The sequence below is a fragment of the Hoplias malabaricus genome, chromosome X2 (assembly GCF_029633855.1).
Source record: "Hoplias malabaricus isolate fHopMal1 chromosome X2, fHopMal1.hap1, whole genome shotgun sequence".
In the NCBI taxonomy this organism is placed as follows: domain Eukaryota; kingdom Metazoa; phylum Chordata; class Actinopteri; order Characiformes; family Erythrinidae; genus Hoplias; species Hoplias malabaricus.
The window spans coordinates 45,395,799-45,414,654 of NC_089819.1; the positions used below are offsets into that span (position 1 = coordinate 45,395,799).

Here is an 18,856-nt window from a genome sequence, read left to right on the forward strand (position 1 = left end):
GCATCCAAGAAAGTTTCCAAGAATCTTGAACAGAATCGTTTCAAGACCTAGAGTTCTTTTGGAGGACTAGGGCTAACCGAGGACCTAGCTGGCTTCGAGTGCATCATGTGGACTAACTTGTGGCTTGGCGGGTACCTGCATCATTGCATGCTATATCCCAATCTTTCCAACCTTTTCATTCTTCCAGAATTTCCATTTAACCCCATGACATGTGAATTCATGAGATCACACAGGAATGCTTGGGTTCTTATAGCTCACTGCTCTGAACAGGCCTTGTTTGTGGCAGGCCAATGAAAGACTGAATGGAGTGCTATTCATGCAGGCTGGGGGTCCCAGACCCGTAATTAGCTGACCCCATTTGACCGCCCATTGTCACCTGAAGACAGGTGGGGATTGTGGAGTTTCTGTGCTGTGGTGGGTCACGTGACTGGGGTCAGATGCGGGCCACCGGTGGGCCACTATTGCTGTCAGGACAGGACCATTCATCAAATCAGTTATTGCATGGCTCCCATGATGCCCACAAGGCTTGCGACTGTGGGAGTGTGTAGGAGGTAAGGGGTGAGGGTAGATGTGAATGTGTTGTGTGTGTGTGTGTGTAAAGGTGATTGTTTTACAGGTATGTTCCAGTGAACAGCGAGTTTTTCATAGTATCGTGCACCCATCTGACATGTGTAAGTGGAGTTAGCACTCCCTGCCTCGCCGTAAGCCCCTTCCTGATCATGCCGAGATTTATGGACCCTCAAATGGCCGCCTGTGACAAACTGCAGCACTCAGAACCTCGTAACCTCCTTCCCTCAGGCCTCTCTGTTTCACCTTCTCTCTCTCTCTCTCTCACTCTCTCTCTTTTTTTTATTTTTCCTCTCTCTCTTTTACAACTATTTTCAACCCCTATCCCCTCTATTTTTCACTCACTTCTCACGTTTGTAAATAAACACTCAGGGTGTAAAACTAACTTTCTTTAAAGCAATATTTGTGATATATATTTTTTTAAAACGACAACTACATGATCCATAAGGTGGGCTTTTCACATGGGGGCATCCACCAAACATTTGTGTGGAATCTCTTATACATCCTGACCACTGGGTGTCAGAATAATGACTAATTCATTATGTGAGTGGTGTTTCAGAAAGCGTGAAGGGGCTTTAAGAGCGTATTTAACCTTTTTATAATACAATATTTTACAGTATATCTTTTTATACCAAAAGAATAAAAGTATATAAGTTTTTTATGCCAAAAGTAGCCCTTCTCTAACTATATGCTTTGATCCATTCTGAGCACCTGTTTTTTTTTTTTTGTTTTTTTTTTTTTTTTTCTGTTTTAAAATGGTCTGTCTTCGGTAGGAATTGAATTCTCTTTTGTTGGAATGAGGGCTGGAATTGTCTTGCTGAAAAAGCCATGTACTTCCCGGGAAAAAAAGACGTTGCCTTGATGGTAGCTTATGTCTCTACAACATCCCAATATACACTTTCACATTAGTGGTATCTTCACCCATATGTAATTCACTCAGGCTATGGACACAGTTACGAACCCCCACCCCCACCCCCACCCAATACTAGAACAGATGTGTTTTAATTTGTTTTGTTTACGTTTTTTTCTTTCTTTTTTTTCACCTTTACCTGATGCAAAAAACATTGATGGTCTCTTTCATTTTTGGCACAGAGAACTCAATGTCTGTTTTCCTGACAACAAGCTGAACATCTGGTTACAGAACACATTTCCATGTTCTTTCGAACCGTCAGAGATGAGCCTGAGCTCAGAGAACTGACAGCATGTTTTCGTGGCATTGATGTATGAGTTTATCTTGGTGTAAGGGAGTTTCAAGAAAAACAGAATCAATCAATCAAAAAAATTTTTTATAGTCCATATTTTTACCAGGTTGATAATGAAATCACCAAGCACTACCACATACCTGCAGAGAACATAAGCATGTCAGTGACAAAAGAAAATGACTTCCTTGTTACTCGCCTTTGCCCCAGTTGTAGTCCAATTAACCAAGATGTTTTTGTGTTGTAGTACTGGAGGTACAAAACTAGACTAATGTAGCTGAAGTTCATTAAGCATCAGCTAAGTTTTGGCTGGTTTTAGTTGTAAGCTATTAGTTAGTTAGACAGGCTTGCTGCTGCAATTGCACCACACTTATCCTGTCAACTCTACATCTAGAGTAAACATTTGTTTTAGGGAGAGGTGGGATTGCCCACCTGGTGCAGTTTGGGTGGGACGGCCTCCAGGTGTATACACCCCGTCCGTGCATCCACCTCTGCTCTGGACCTCCTGTTTGCCAGAGGGGGTCATTCATCTAGTGGCACTTATGTATATACAAACAAGCAAGAGCTATTTCAAGAAGCCAACAATTTGCACTTGCCCTCTTCCTACCGTCCTACCCTTTATTGCAACCTGACTTCATTGGAACTGGGCTTGTGCTCACTCGTAAATTAACGCCCGGCTGCATTCTTTCCTCGGCCTGAGGGGGCAGCCAGGAGCAGGGGCAGGCAGGGTGTCAGGTCATTTGTTACTAAGCTAACTGCACAATGGACCTCCACCAGGTTTGGAGAGCACAGCAGGCCTTCGCAATTGGTTACAGACCTGCGTCCAGTTTTATTACCCCAATTATGAAGGCCATTTAGCAGCCACCTTGCTGCGAGAGTGCGTGTGTGTGCATGGACAGCATCTGGTCTGACCGGGACCTAACCACCCACTCTTGCCACATCAAACAACCCAGTTGGGGTGGAAGTGTGCTACGCTTGTTCAACCCCCCTCTCTTTCTTTCTTCTTCTATGATCAGGGTGTAGACCAGTGGTGACCACAATTCTTACAGGAATGAGTCAACTACAATACGACAATAGCAAGTGGGACATGTAGCCAATGGCTGTTAGTGATGAATGTTCTCCGTCTTATAAAGCTGCTTAGGCCAAAAAATAGATTTTTCTTCATTTTACGATGTGTACTTTTAACATGACCAAAATTTGGACCGCTGCTGTAGAGCTTTCGGCTGACCAAAGAGAAGGAGGGGGACTCCCATCCTCACCAATACCACAGACTCGCAGACTCCCAGTCTCAGGAGACGTTACGAGCTTTAAACTCTCAGGGCCTGTTTCATGTGGTTTAATAAGGAGTCTTGGTGTGCAGATGTAGGCAGACCTCCCCATGCGGGACGACTTGGGACGTCCCACCCAAAGGTAGCCACTCTCATTGTTCTAAGGAGTCACCCAAACAGCCACCAACATGCTGAGAACCTCTGAAGAGCAAATGTGAGCCTACATCCCCACCCCCAGACATTAATGAGAGGAAATAGTAGATCAGATGGTAGTTTTATTAGTGGTTTTTAACTTAAGGAATCATAATGAAAGGAACATGTGTCACACTGTTTGATGTGTCACCACAGACGTGCACACGTGGGGAAAGAGCATCGTCAGCACCGGCTTTAGACAATAGAGCGTGTTATGGGCTCTTGTGATGTTGGGTATGCTTGGGTATGGAAATGAATGTGGAAATAAGCATTCATCGTCTAAGAACAATTTTAAAGGGGACATGTTATGGACATATTATCACTTCTTCAGTGCATTTGCATATTAATTTGAGGATCTGGAGCCCAACAACTTACAAATTGTGAAATAAAACAGCACAGAAACAATTTATTTATTTATGTATTTATTTGTTAATTAGTATTTATATAAGCTGTAGTCAGAAACAAAGGGATAAATGTGGATTGTACAATACCCTCATTTGAATATCTCCAATCACAGGGTTGGGCATGTTGTGGCACTGCTGCTTTCTTGACATTGAGCTGTGTGTGGCTCATTCTCATTTAAAGGAAAAGGCACTAAACAAGATATTCTGAATATGGGTGTTTAAAAAGTGCTGTGTTGTTTTTCCCTTGTGGTGTTTGCCAAAGCATATCACAGACATTTCATTAAGACCCTGGAGATAGGTTTTAACTTGCGGGAATGGGGTAGAATATTTCACCATTTAGTTACTGGTTATTCTTTTTATTTCACATATTTTCATGAGACATTCTTGATCCGCTTGCACTAAACCTTTGTCAGATCATATGCAATAATATAGAAGGTCATGTCCAGTCCAGTGTACTGAAGAACACCCTGGTGAGCAGCTTTATTTTCCACCAAAATCTTTCAGCAAAGATATCTTCATACGGGTTCTTTATATTAATATAGTTCCTTGTACAGGTTATGATTACTAATAAACAATGCATGTAATTTGACCAGCATTTTCCTTGCAACTGTATACACACACACACACACATACACGCATAAACACACACACACATAGCAGCAAAATGCCCAAGGCAATTTTACTTTTACACCTTTGTCATATTTCACTTGTTCCTCATTTCAGTACAGGTGTGTTCTGTTTTGCTTACAGCGCATCTTCCCAAAGGCAACAACTCATAACGATCATAACAGGAATGACTCAAAACAATCATCTGAATAGAGACTGACTGTGGTTCGGATCAGGCTCAAAATTAAATCCTTATGGGTGATCAGACAGAGAGAAAAGCATGAACAAAACATTAAATCAGGACTGACAAACATGCGAAAGGTTCTATAGTAAAGATAATGGCTCCGCCTAAAACATACATTCACAATTTGCATGGTGAATTGGGTTCTTCAGACTGATGGAGAATGTGTTATATATGGTTCTGTCTATCAAAGATCTAAACAAAATTACTGCCAATGAACTAAGAGTGTAGAACCAGCTGCACCCACTGGGGACATTCAGATGTTCAGAGAAAACTTGTATCACCTCCATAGTATAACATGAAATGGAATGAGACAGTGCATGAGCTTAAGGTCGCCATGTGCAATGTCAGTCATTGGCTAGAGGGGTTTAAAGCCCTTAGCATTGGGCTGAAAAAGAGTGGAACTTCATTCCCTGAAAAGATGGATTCATGGCGTGATTCTGTACTTTCCAATACATTTGGATTGAGCTAGAGTGGCTTTTATGGTCCAGAACTAATCCTCCAATATTTGTACCTGACCTTACTTCTGCTCGTGTCTCAATTCCATCAAATCCTCATAGAAATATCCCAATATTTAGTCTAAGGCCTGCTTGGACGTATATAAGTTGTCGCTGTTTCAAATGCGGACAAACCTCCTGTTAATCCCTGTATGATGCTGAGAACATTGATTAATGGAATAGTGTGAACGATAAAGCAATACTCAAATGTTGTCAATCAGTAAAGATGTTAAATTATAATTCAGCTTACAAGTAAAGGAAGCACATACCACACTAATGATTACTATACCACCTGCATGTCTAAACCACTCTCTTGATTCCAACTTAATTAATTTCCAGCAGACTTAATGATGTGGTTTTTGGCACTCCATGTCATGCTTTTGCCTTTTACATTTGTCAGAGGTACAGTACATAGCTAAATAGCAGACTTCCTGTAACATAAATATCTTCCATGATAATGGAAATTCTTAAGAAATTGATTCTGGTTAGTTACTTACTGCCGAACTAGCACTTTAAAGGGAACAGATTATAAAAATGTCAGTTGCATATTAACTTTGGAATCTGGAGCACACCATCTCACAAAATATGAAATAAAACCACCCATTTGTGGTTCGCCTAAATCAGCACACATGAGATAATATCAGTCATTCTGTTGTGGAAGTCACGTCTACTTTTCTGCATTCAATCACTGCTCTAGACCCACATTCATGTGAGAGCGCAAAGATGAGGTTAAATACAATAAAACATGAAGATAAAGAGAACAGAGAAGAAAGATAACCAAGTAAAAATGGCTAAAACCCAGAACTTCTGCTTCTCAATCTTGGAGCACTCATGTCGACCTGAGCTGTGGCTAGTTATCATTTAAAGTAACAGGCGCTGAAACTAGCCATTCGGAACAGGGCTGTTTAGACTGGTAAAGAATGCTGCTGTGGAGTTTGATCCTTGTGATATTTTGGCCAAAGCGTGTCACAGCTCCAGTTAGACCCCAGGCAACTTTGTTAACTTGTGGGGAAGGAGGTATTATGTGCCCCCTTTAATCATTGCAGATGTTTTATAATCAGTATTAATAGAAACAACAGCTTTGCTTCCAGGATTAGTTCACTGTGTTTACTGACAGAGTAAATGGCACTTGTGGTTCTATTACCATTCAATCACTGTATATCGCACCAACGTCAAGTCATTCTACTTTCACCTTCAGTTCACTGCTTCTCGAAGGCTTCTTTGATGAGGATCAAAAAACCTCTGAGATTGTCATGACCGTGTTTAAAGATTCCTCTGGAAGGTGAATGAAGACAAGTTGTCATATTGAGTGTTGCAATTGTAAACACAAACTGTTCATTCCAGGTTGTGATTTATGAGCCACACAACCTGTTTTTGCATGACTCGTTTGATTGCATTCTCTGGATGTGCCCGATCAAAGCATAAGAAAACACCCAGCTGCACACCTGGTACGGCATTATGAGGAAAACCTCACCCCGTTCTCTTAACAATATTCAGTATCCTTAATCACGTACGAATGTAACACTATCCTGTAAAAATAAACCTACCCAAATGACAAGGCCACGTAGTGTCATTGATGTGAAGCAGTGTATAACCCCACCCCTTGTGCAGAGGTTCCTAAATGTATTTTCCCTAATCAGTCATAACACTGAATTTACCTCCTTGTTTCTAAACTAGTTCATTTTTTCAGCTCCACTGATCATACATGATCAATCTGTTGCTCTGCATACTTTTCTAACCCTTTTTCACATTTACATTTCCAACATTTAGCAGATGCTCTTATCCAGAGCGACTCACACAACTGCGTAGTGTTCAAACAGAATGTCGTTCATTGATCAGTGTGATCCTCCACCAAACCACAACAGAGCAGATATCAGAGGAAACTGCCCACAGGACACTGTTGGCTGGATATTTTTAGTCTGTGGATTATTCTCTGCAACACTGCTGTGTCTGATCCAGTTTTAGCAGCACGACACACACTAACCCACCACCACCATGTCCGTGTCACCTCAGTGCTGAGAACCACACAATTTATACCTGCACTTTCGTGATCTTTTGGGGGTCCTGACCATTGAAGAAGTGGGTGAACAGAGGTTAATAATCTATGCAAAGCAGTAGAACTATGATCAGTGGAGCTGATAACATGGACAATGAATGTAGAAACAAGATTATTTTAGTGGTGTGCGAGAGAAACCAGTCATTGAGTTGCTTCATTCCTAAAACAGATATCTGCAAGTTCAAAGCTTGTACTTTATAGTATTTGGACACCATTATTTCCAACATTTCTTAATATTTCTTATTAAATCGAGGATAGTATTCCACTTTGTAACAGTAAAACATATTTTTCTAAGAAGTGTTTACATTCTGCCACAGAAATCTTTGCAAGGTCAGATAATGATGCTGGATGATTTGTTTTGGACCAGGTCACTCCCACACATTCCAAAGACACAAAGAACACAGTTCCACTGCTCCATACTTCATTAGTCCACTCTTTGTGTTGGAAAAAGGTCAAAAGTCTCTGCTGTAAAGGATTCATTTTTAGTAAGGAATGTAAGGAAGGTTTTTAAAATGTAAAAAAAAAAAAAAGAAAATATCACAAAGTGAAATAAACAGTGAAATATTGGGAAGAGTATATTGAGTTAACATAGTCAATAAATTTGTTTGCTTCTGACATATATTTTTAACAATATTCCTGATATTACTTCCCTATTTACACACGTCTACACATTTCCATGGCTCAAGCTTTTTGGTCGTCCAGGAACATGGTGTGACCTCTCCTTAATGCGGTAATCAAACAAGCCCATTTGTAGCAGCGGGCTTATAAATGACCTCCCGTGGCGCTATCCCAATAAGCGTTGTCTCCCATCTGTGTACCTAGCTATTTCCTCCCTGTCCCGGAGCCCACATTCATCAGGGTAATTGCCCCGCATGGAAACACTGATGTCGTTATTAAGCACGTTTTCCATGCCGTTAAGAGCACAGCAGGCTTTTAATGCGGACCCTTGGAGCAAGTGTCCGCTGCCTTATTACTGCGTCCAATGGATGGACTCGGATCCAGCCAGGAGCCCTGCCCAATACATCTAGCAGAGGATTGAGGAGAGAGATAGAAGGTGTAGGAAAACAGTGGGGTCAGAGGAGGCATTAATCATTTCATTTACTTGTAGATTTTCTCTTTCTCTCCTACTACCTCTGCTTCTCTCTCTCTCTCTCTCTGACTTCCTATCCCTCCGTCCTTTCTTTCTAGCGTGTCCGGAGCGAGGGCTAAGCGGTGGATCGATGGAGAGAGCATTACAGTAAAACGTATTGATCAGGCAGAGGGGTTAGTCGGGAGATGGCCAAGTGATGCAATGCTTAAAGGAATTTATCCTGTGACTCCTGCATTAACCTTCTATTGACTGCTTTGGCTGTCCATAATTAACACTCACTTTAGCTAAAGTGGTTAGTTTCGGACTCTTTGCGCGAGACAAAAGAACGAGAACGGCTGCAGCGGGGGAGCGGCAGTTGAAGTTCAAGTGCTTTGGGCGTGCGAGAGAGAGGACGTTAGCGAGCGAGCAAGCTCGAGTGGACCTACGGGCAATAGGATCATAGATACCTTTCACATTAGCATGCTATTTCAGCAGGTCTGGCACTAGGGCTATAAGGTTTCAGGGCAAATTGAAATGAGTGATTGTATTGCCAATCTCTGCTGAACGTGGCCCAGATGGGAGAGGCTTGGCCTGTATCTGAGAGAGGTTAATCTATATATGGGGGCGCTCCACAGACACCCCCCGCCCCCCTCCCCAAACAATTCACACATTCAACACGTCTCTCCGCCTGCTTCGACCTTACTTGCTTTATTTGATGCGAGTGCGTGAGTTCGTTTCGATAGGTACTTGTGTGTGTATTTGCATTCTCATTGCCATAGAAATTCCGAAATCAAGTGTTCACGGCTGGGCGAGTGCAGATCTGAATTTCCAACCACTGACAAGGTTAAAAATAACACTTGTAATGGGAATTCCCACCTGGTAAAATTGGGGTGCAGTGTGTGTGGCATATGACGTCAAATCAGCATGGCATCAATACTAATGGAGGGCATTTCTCTATTTTTAAATGAGATTCTGGAATAGTGTAGTGGATATCATCACTGCCATTAGTACAGCAGACTAGGGTTCTGATCCCAGCTTAGGTAGGAACAGAACGTTACTCAAATAAGAGTCATTGGGCAAGACTCCTAATGGAGAGTATAATTATTAAAATTTCAAGTCACTCTAGATATGAGTGTCTGACAAATGTCAAATGGAATTCACTTTAGAGCAGTAACATAAAGACTCAGTACATATTTACAGATGCTGACATATTATTTGTATGATTCCCAACTCCAAATTCCCACTTCCAGGTGTTTGTTATTTTAGGTCCAAAACATTTTTGACCTCATTTATTCATTCTTTGATTCATTGTCTGTAACCGCTCAGGGTCGCAGTGTGTTGGAGCCTACCCGGAATCATTGGGTGCAAAGCAGAAACACACCCTGGAGGGGGCGCCAGTCCTTCTCAGGGTGGTACACACTCACACCTATGGACACTTTTGAATCACCAATCCACCCACCAACATGTGTTTTTGGACCGTGGGAGGAAACCCACGTGCACACAGGGAGAATGCACCAAACTCCTTACAGACACCCTTGAACCCACAACCTCCAGGTCCCTGGAGCTGTGTGACTGCAATATAGTATAAACATGGGGGCATCTTTGTGCTATATTGTATATGCATAAATTAATGGAGATACATATTCAAGTAACTTAATCATGTATATGTTTTTATTCCCATTGCTACAGAAATTGGATCTCAGGAATGGAGATTTTGTGGCCTGGTGAGGCACTCTAAGAACGCTGGGAGGTTTCAGAAGTGATGCTAGGTGTGATTAAGTGTGTGAATGGATGTTAGGAAACATCAAACAGTCAGTCATTCACCGTGACACCTAGTCATTACAGCTGGCATGATGGGTGTAGGATCAGTAACGTAAAACGGGGCACTGTGACGAAACGATCTCATTCTCACAAATGATTACAGTCGTTTTCATAGCAGTTAGCATTAATGCTGAGAGAGCACCGCTGAGAACGCTGCTGTTTAATGCCGAATGTCTCTGTACATTAATTATGTATCACACAATCCTGCCCCAGCGTCCCAGCGGAACGGAACTCACTGCAGGCTGACCTTTGTGCTCAAGTGTGAATGTGTGTATGCACAGTGTGTGTGTGTGTGTGTCTGCATGTATGCATGGGATCAAATGATTGTGTCTGCTTGTGAGATTAATCACTAAATGGTTCTGATTTGTGGATGATCATTTTTGGATATATATATATATATATATATATACACATATTCAAACATTGTCTGTAACTGCTTATTCAGTTCAGGGTTGCAGTGGGTCCAGAGCATATACAGAATTAGGCAGGAACACACCTTGGAGGGGGCACCAGTCCACAGACACACACTCACAAATTCACTCACACCTACAGACACTTTTAAGCAGCTCATCCACATACCAACGTGTGTTTTTGGACCGTGGGGGGAAACCAGAGCACCCAGAGGAAACCCACGTGGACACAGGAAGAACACACCAAACTCCTCACAGACTGGAGCTGTGTGACTGTTGTACTGTGCTGCCTCATATATTAACTGTGCCTCTATTTATATATATATATATCATAATCACTGGACTGGAGGCCTCCCATGTTATTAACTGAAAGAGTCACTGTAAAATCACAGTATAAAAGTTACTTTTTAAACACATCCATTAGTGTTTATGTGCACCACCAAAAAACAAATGCAAATATATTAGAAATCCAAGTAGAATGTGGGTTTATGACAAAGATTTATTCATTTGTTTGTTTGTTTATGTGTTTGTTTTTTTACCTTTTGCCCTCAGTTGGAAGTAACAAATTTAAAACGAACAGATTGACATTCCGGATGTGAATGCATACGTTAGCATATCAGTGTCCTGACCCAAATTAAACATGTGTGAGTTGGCTTAAGGTTAGTGTAGTGTTCTGCTCTGCCATGCTGCTTCCTTTAATTCTTGGCATAAATAAATGATGAGCTCATTTAAACACCCACCCTCGTCCCCAGCCCCAAGGTCACCTAATCATATTATTTATGAACTGATGCACAGCATTATGGTACTTAGCCCATGTTAACAGATGCTGGTATCAAACCTTGATGCGAAGCATAGAAGATATATGGATGTGCTATATGTTAATGTGGTCTGCAGTTTGTAAAGCTGTCGCTATGGAGACCCTCGCAGGCAAGGATGCAGCACTTAAGTGGACGCCCGGTCCTCCATTAAGTGGCCCTTACAAAATATATAACCACAAACAGTGCCGGACAGGAATCGTCCCCTGACCGCTAAAGGACCCACAGCCATCCATAACACACTCCATTTCTCAGGCCTTTCAGGGCCTTTCACCGTGTGAGTGTGTGTGTGTTTGGACATGTATTAAATGCTTTGTGGGGACCAACATTTTTGCAACATTGTAAGTATTTAAAGCCTCCCATATTGTAGCCATCTCACGGATTTAAGGTGAAACTACTACCCGGCGTTCCTTTAAAATCACAGTTTGAATGGTTTAATATGCATTTATTACATGATGACCACTGCTTCTTATCACCTCAAGTGTAAAGAGTTCTGAACTAGGAAGAGTAATTATATTACGTCACATTTTCTTCATGCAGCAGACGCTCTTATCCAGAGCACATTTCTAGGCTTATGCAGTGTTTAGGGTTGTGCACAAGGTCTCTTATCAGTGTGTGGTGTTCCTGCTTGTGCTGGGAATCGAACCCTAGTCAGAAGTGTGTATGACTTCAAATAAAATTGTTACTTTATGTTACATTACATATTACATGTGTTTTGGGCCTCGACTGTGAAGGTCCTTCTGATAGCCACAGTATAGAAATGAATGGAAGGACCCCACAAAAGTGGCAATACAAACCTACGTGATTCTGCACACACATTAGAGAAAAGGCAGTGTTTCTTCTTTTAATAATATGTAATGTGGATGTAGTCTGCACACTAGAGGACTGCTCTTTACTTTCAGGTCAGGAGTCATAGCCATCTAGCACAGCACAATGATTTATGTTGATGGCAAGTAGTCTTTCTTTCTCTCTCTCTCACACACACACACATATGCATTCACACACACTTCATGTTCTCTGCTACATTTATGCAAAGTCATTTAAGGAGAATTGGGCTGGTTGCAGTGTGAACAGTATGCTCATAAATCAGCCTCATGCTGGAGTGTAATGTAATGAGATCAAAGCATGTGTGTATATGTGTGTGCGTATATGTGTATGTGTGTGTGTGAAGAAATTGAGTTGAGGCCTGTATGTACCTGACCAGGTGTTTGGTCAGTACAAGCGCAGGTGTGTTCAGTGGATGATTTACAGCACATGCTCTTGTAGGATTTCAGCAGGCCACATTCCTGAGGCATCGCTCCGAGGCAGCATCGGGACTTTTACACTTTGTCACACACACACACACACACTCACACACCCTTCATTCTACCACTTGAGCTTTTTAGTAGGTGTCATAAAGAAGAGCAGGAAATGTTTGTGTGTGTTTGTGTGTGTGTGTGTGTGTGTGTGTGTGTGTGTGTGTGTGTGGTGAAGTGATTGTGTGCAACTCCCTGTGTCACACATACTTGTTTTGCATGTTTAGTGCTTAAAACAAGCTATTTACACAAGCACACACCTATAATTTCATCACCCTTTTTGTGTATTATTATTATTATTAACCCTTTGATCTTAATCTTGTCATAACCACATGTTTATCCTAAAATCTACCCAACGCAACAAGGTAAATCTGCTAACACTTACTGAGGAGCAGTGTTACATATGACTACACAACACCTACGTAATCCTTTAATTACAACTGGGAAAAACCTTCATAGACATTTAGAAAGGCTTAGGTCCAGCTAGTGTCAGTTGTCATTAGGGATGCACCGATACTAATTTTTCCCTTCCGATACCAATACCGATATTTCATGTTCAAGTATTTGCCGAAGTACTGATACCAACTCAATCTGTCTTAACTACTAGACAGGTGCCTATAAATCCAGATATTTATATTGCTATACTTACAGATTTTATTTTGTTAAAGCAGTGTTCTGTATCGTTAATAAGTTTTAATAAGCTTGAATTAACTGCACTTTAAGGACTGCTGCTGACCCGTGTTAGCGTGCTTCTTTTGTGGTTGCTTGAATGAAGTCAGTGTTCTTTGGCATGCCTTAAGCTGGGGTTACACTACATGACTTTTAGCCCGATTCTAAATATTTTTGCCTCAAAATCGCATTTCAGACCAGTCGCAGCACATCAAATGTTTGACTTTTTCGACCCGACTTTGGACGTAGTCGCATAGTGTAAACTCTCACTAACTCAAGGCTGAATGAGTACCTTCAACGGCCAATGAGAACAGAGCACAGAAAGTAAACACAGGCGCATGCAGTGGAGCTCTACAGCGAAGGACGGATTAAATGGTAAAAAAAAAAAAAAAAAAATGATATATATATATATATATATATATATATATACAATATCTTACATAGTGCTGGATGCACATGTCCCCAAATGACGAGTATTACCTGTAGGAGGACATAGTGAATCACAAAACTCACTGTTACAGTCTTTATTTGAACTGTATTGCAGTTTTCCATTCCACCTGTAATGACGCAACACTGCCGTGCGCTAGCACTGTTTCTGAACCATTTAAGGTGGAACATAGCCGCAACTATGTGCTATTCTCCTAATCTCCAGCTCCTGCTGCAGTGTGTGGAGACTTCTCTGACTGAGTTTTCACATCCACGACCCATTTTTACAGGTTTTGTTCTTTGTGAATCTATACAAACATCAGCGCAAACAATAACCGCAGAGACTTGTACGTCTGTATTTATCTGTGTCTCCTAGGAAACTCGAGTTGTGTGTTTGGTTGGGGGTCGTTAAAATCGACAAAACCAGTTGTGTAATGTGAAACACCCAGTCTGTTTACAATCTGCTCAGACTTAAATTGGAGCTGCATCTAGCGGCGTACATGCGCGTCAGTATCTGCTTCATGGGGTGTGTCCTGAAAAGTGCCCTGTGTACTATCTACATGTAGGGAATAGTGAGTAGTGGGCTATTTCAAACACACCGATGGTACCGTTGCTCTCTGTATCCGATACTGATACTGTGTTTAAGTGCCAGTATCAGTGCAACACTAGCCGACAGCTGCACATCCTTTCAGACCCACAGTGCTGATTTGTCTGCTCACAGTGGAATGATGGATAGAAGCAGCTATGCATGTTTTTCTTCAGCACTGAAGCAGCATCAGAGATTAACCTGAGTTTTATGGGTATTTCTATGCTTCTGCAGATGCCAGTCGAGCCTGGCGCAGACTTTACCCCCCGAGGAGGCACCAGTGGACCGACCGTACTGGAGCAGTGATGACCCTGACATGCCCCTGCCCTTTGATCTCTCTGACATCATCAGCCGCGTGGAGTCACTCCTCTGGAGGTGAGGCTGACTTTAACACAGTGGAATGTCTCGATCACTGAATGAAAGCGACAGACGATTAATTTACAGACAGACAGAAATTAAGGCTTGGATCATTGTCATACTTGAATTTCAAGCACACACCCACTCCCCCCCCACACACACACACACTCACACTCTTATATTTATCAAACAGCAAATCTTAACAAAACAGTTTGTTCACTTCCTTTGTTTCACTGAAGTCATTTCCACATTGTTATTATCACATGTTGCTTTTAGTGAAGGACACTTGGCTAATTAAGATAATGATTGGTTCATAACTGAAATGCTTACAGTATGACAGTCATGCTGTGTTCACATGCTGTGAACACAAAAGTCTAACCCTAACTGGTTTAGATGTATACAGTATGTTAAAAATGTAATTGATGTTAATGACTGCAAAGAAATGGAAGATGTTAACAGCAGTTAAAAATGTTGAGTTGAGCATTAGCTATTTGTATTTGTACTGACCTTCATATCAGTAGTAATGTTTCTGCCTGGGTCCCAGTTACAAATAGCAAGGTTTTTTTCCTTAAGTTGTTACACATTGTGAACAATCACAACCCATAGTTACAATTCTGTGTAGGTGCATGTCAGGCTACGATGTACAATATACTGCTATGTAGGAATGACACGTTGCTTATGGTAAAGAGTTGATGCAGAAGCATACATTTGACTTTAGTGTACCCTAGAAGTGTGTAAATCCTCTGGAAACAGTTGAAGTCATTTCTATAATCCAGGACTTCTCAGTACCTGACCTCACAAATGTTCTTGAGGTAGAATGCCATCAAATTCTCATTGGTTTTGTTCTACCATCACCTTCTGAGAACAGTGGAGGCTGATAATGCAGCAATGGCCTTGGCAAAATACCTGTTGATACCAATATTTTCAGAGCACATGTTTAATGAATGTTCACAGCCTACTGACAATATTGAACCGAATGGGAACTGATTTTGAACTTTATTTGTTGTTATGTGAAACATTGAGCTCTGCTGTACTGTCGACCGAGTGTAGCTGTTATCCCAGCTGCTACTCTGTTGTACTGTCGACCGAGTGTAGCTGTTATCCCTGCTGCTACTCTGTTGTACTGTCGACCGAGTGTAGCTGTTATCCCCGCTGCTACTCTGTTGTACTGTCGACCGAGTGTAGCTGTTATCCCCGCTGCTACTCTGTTGAACTGTCGACCGAGTGTAGCTGTTATCCCCGCTGCTACTCTGTTGTACTGTCGACCGAGTGTATCTGTTATCCCCGCTGCTACTCTGTTGTACTGTCGACTGAGTGTAGCTGTTATCCCCGTTGCTACTCTGTTGTACTGTCGACCGAGTGTAGCTGTTATCCCCGCTGCTACTTTGTTGTACTGTCGACTGAGTGTAGCTGTTATCCCCACTGCTACTCTGTTGTACTGTCGACCGAGTGTAGCTGTTATCCCCACTGCTACTCTGTTGTACTGTTGACTGAGTGTAGCTGTTATCCCCGTTGCTACTCTGTTGTACTGTCGACCGAGTGTAGCTGTTATCCCCACTGCTACTCTGTTGTACTGTTGACTGAGTGTAGCTGTTATCCCCCCTGCTACTCTGTTGTACTGTGCACCAAGTGTAGCTGTTATCCCTGCTGCTACTCTGTTGTACTGTCGACTGAATGTAGCAGTTGTCCCCGCTGTTACTCTGTTGTACTGTCGACCGAGTGTAGCTGTTATCCCCGCTGCTACTCTGTTGTACTGTCGACTGAGTGTAGCTGTTGTCCCCGCTGCTACTCTGTTGTACTGTCGACTGAGTGTAGCTGTTATCCCCACTGTTCCTCTGTTGTACTGTGCACCGAGTGTAGCTGTTATCCTCGCTGCTACTCTGTTGTACTGTCGACCGAATGTAGCTGTTGTCCCCGCTGCTACTCTGTTGTACTGTCGACTGAGTGTAGCTGTTATCCCCGCTGCTACTTTGTTGTACTGTCGACTGAGTGTAGCTGTTATCCCCACTGCTACTCTGTTGTACTGTCAACCGAGTGTAGCTGTTATCCCCACTGCTACTCTGTTGTACTGTCAACCGAGTGTAGCTGTTATCCCCCCTGCTACTCTGTTGTACTGTGCACCGAGTGTAGCTGTTATCCCTGCTGCTACTCTGTTGTACTTTCGACTGAATGTAGCTGTTGTCCCCGCTGTTACTCTGTTGTACTGTCGACCGAGTGTAGCTGTTATCCCCGCTTCTACTCTGTTGTACTGTCGACTGAGTGTAGCTGTTGTCCCCGCTGCTACTCTGTTGTACTGTCGACTGAGTGTAGCTGTTATCCCCGCTGCTACTCTGTTGTACTGTGCACCGAGTGTAGCTGTTATCCCTGCTGCTACTCTGTTGTACTGTGCACCGAGTGTAGCTGTTATCCCCACTGCTACTCTATTGTACTGTTGACTGAGTGCAGCTGTTATCCCCACTGCTACTCTGTTGTACTGTTGACCGAGTGTAGCTGTTATCCCTGCTGCTATTCTGTTGTACTGTGCACCGAGTGTAGCTGTTATCCTCGCTGCTACTCTGTTGTACTGTCGACCGAATGTAGCTGTTGTCCCCGCTGCTACTCTGTTGTACTGTCGACTGAGTGTAGCTGTTATCCCCGCTGCTACTCTGTTGTACTGTCGACCGAATGTAGCTGTTGTCCCCGCTGCTACTCTGTTGTACTGTCGACTGAGTGTAGCTGTTATCCCCGCTGCTACTCTGTTGTACTGTCGACCGAGTGTAGCTGTTATCCCCGCTGCTACTCTGTTGTACTGTCGACCAAGTGTAGCTGTTATCCCCGCTACTACTCTGCTGTACATGCCAGCCCAGTGTGGCCGTTATCACCGCTGCTACTCTACTGCACTGCTGACCGAGTAAGTCTGCCTGCTCCACAGCCTGCTCCTGTGCGCCGGCCCAGTGTGGCTGCTATCTCCGCTGATACTCAGTTAAACACGTCAACCAAGTGTTGCTGCTATATCTGTTGTACGCACACTTAATCCATTCAGGCTCATTCTGTAATGTTCTGTTTGCTCTGTTTATGTCTTTCATTCCTTCCACATAGCTTGGTGAATAGCTGGATAGCTAGCTCGCTCACTAATGGCTACCAAGCTTTAGCTCACCAATCTCTTCGACTCAGAGAGGAGGCGTAGCTATTGTAGCCTTTTGATTGGTCAGGGTAATAGTAATTACCCACTTTTAGGACTGCCCATTCTACATTGAGAGGAGAGTTGTACTGGTTATGTTTAAGTGGATATTTATCATATTTCTGTTTTGTGTTTTTTACTGAATTATACAAAAAAAAAAAAATCAAAATGAGTTCCCAATGCTTTAAGTGTATCACAGTATTAATTGTAGTGTACAGTTGGCACAAATGGACTTGCAGATGTACAGAATAACACAGACAATGAGTGGAGAATATGTCATAAGTGACCAGGTCTGTTTTATTCTTTCTCAGAATGTGAGGATTCCAACAAGGAAAAAAAGAGAAAGAGGAGAAATGAAAAAAAGAGCTTGAAGAACCCCATGAAGGAAAACCGCTCACAAGTGAAATGAGAGCAACGCTTACCTGGTCTATTTCTCCCTCACCTGGGGATGAACATTAACATAAACACAAATACACACACACACACACACACACACACACACATGCACTCACTCTCACTCAATCACACACTCACCAACCAACAGACCACCAGACTCCACCACTGAATGGATGGATGGATGGATAGAGGGATGTACACAGAGGGTGAAACCTGGTTGAGACTTTTCTCTATCCTTTTTCCCTCACTTCTTTCAATACCCTTAAGTCGATAGTGTAATATCGGAAACACATTTAAACATTTCAGCAGTAGCATCCTATAACTAGCCGCCTAGGTGTACGTCTTTTTTTGGGGTTTTTTTTTCTTGTTTTTAACCTTCCATTTAAGCCTGTTTTTTCCATCAGAAGCCTTGTCTAACACACATGCCACATAGACAATATACACAATGCGCTTTATTAATGCACTTCATTTGCTAGATGTCTGCTGATCCCTTATTTTATTTTAATTTTTTGCAAGAAAGTGTAGGATAGAATCCTAGCAGCACAGGTGTGCGGTCACAGGGCGAGCCTTGTGATGTCATTTTGCATTTGCTATAGCGTGTGCTGTAGCCCTTAGTCCTGCGCGTCAGTATTGTCTATCAGTATCGTGCTGTATGTTTGCTCTCTATGTGTGTGTGTGTGTGTGTGTGTGTGTGTGTGTGTGTGTGTGTGCGTGTGTGTGTTATTGTCACTGTGTTCATCTCAATGGGTGTGTGCTTGTGAGTGCATATATATTTAAGAACTGGAGATTTTAGTTTTCTATATCATTGGCTTTTGCATGACA

General features: G+C 42.4%; 1 protein-coding gene across 2 annotated transcripts in view; it reads left to right on the forward strand.

Moving 5' to 3' along the window:
• The window catches only part of LOC136676821 (alpha-ketoglutarate-dependent dioxygenase FTO-like), a 182,556-nt gene extending 164,457 nt beyond the window's left edge, over window positions 1-18,099 (forward strand). For both annotated transcript variants that reach the window (XR_010796322.1, XM_066654064.1), the window contains 2 exons: window positions 14,356-14,496; window positions 17,950-18,099. Coding sequence is in view for 1 of the 2 variants with exons in the window: in XM_066654064.1 (XP_066510161.1) it covers window positions 14,356-14,496; window positions 17,950-17,956 (148 nt within the window). In the remaining variant the exon portion in view is untranslated. The remainder of the gene's footprint in view (window positions 1-14,355; window positions 14,497-17,949) is intronic.
• The last annotated feature ends 757 nt before the right edge of the window (window positions 18,100-18,856 follow it).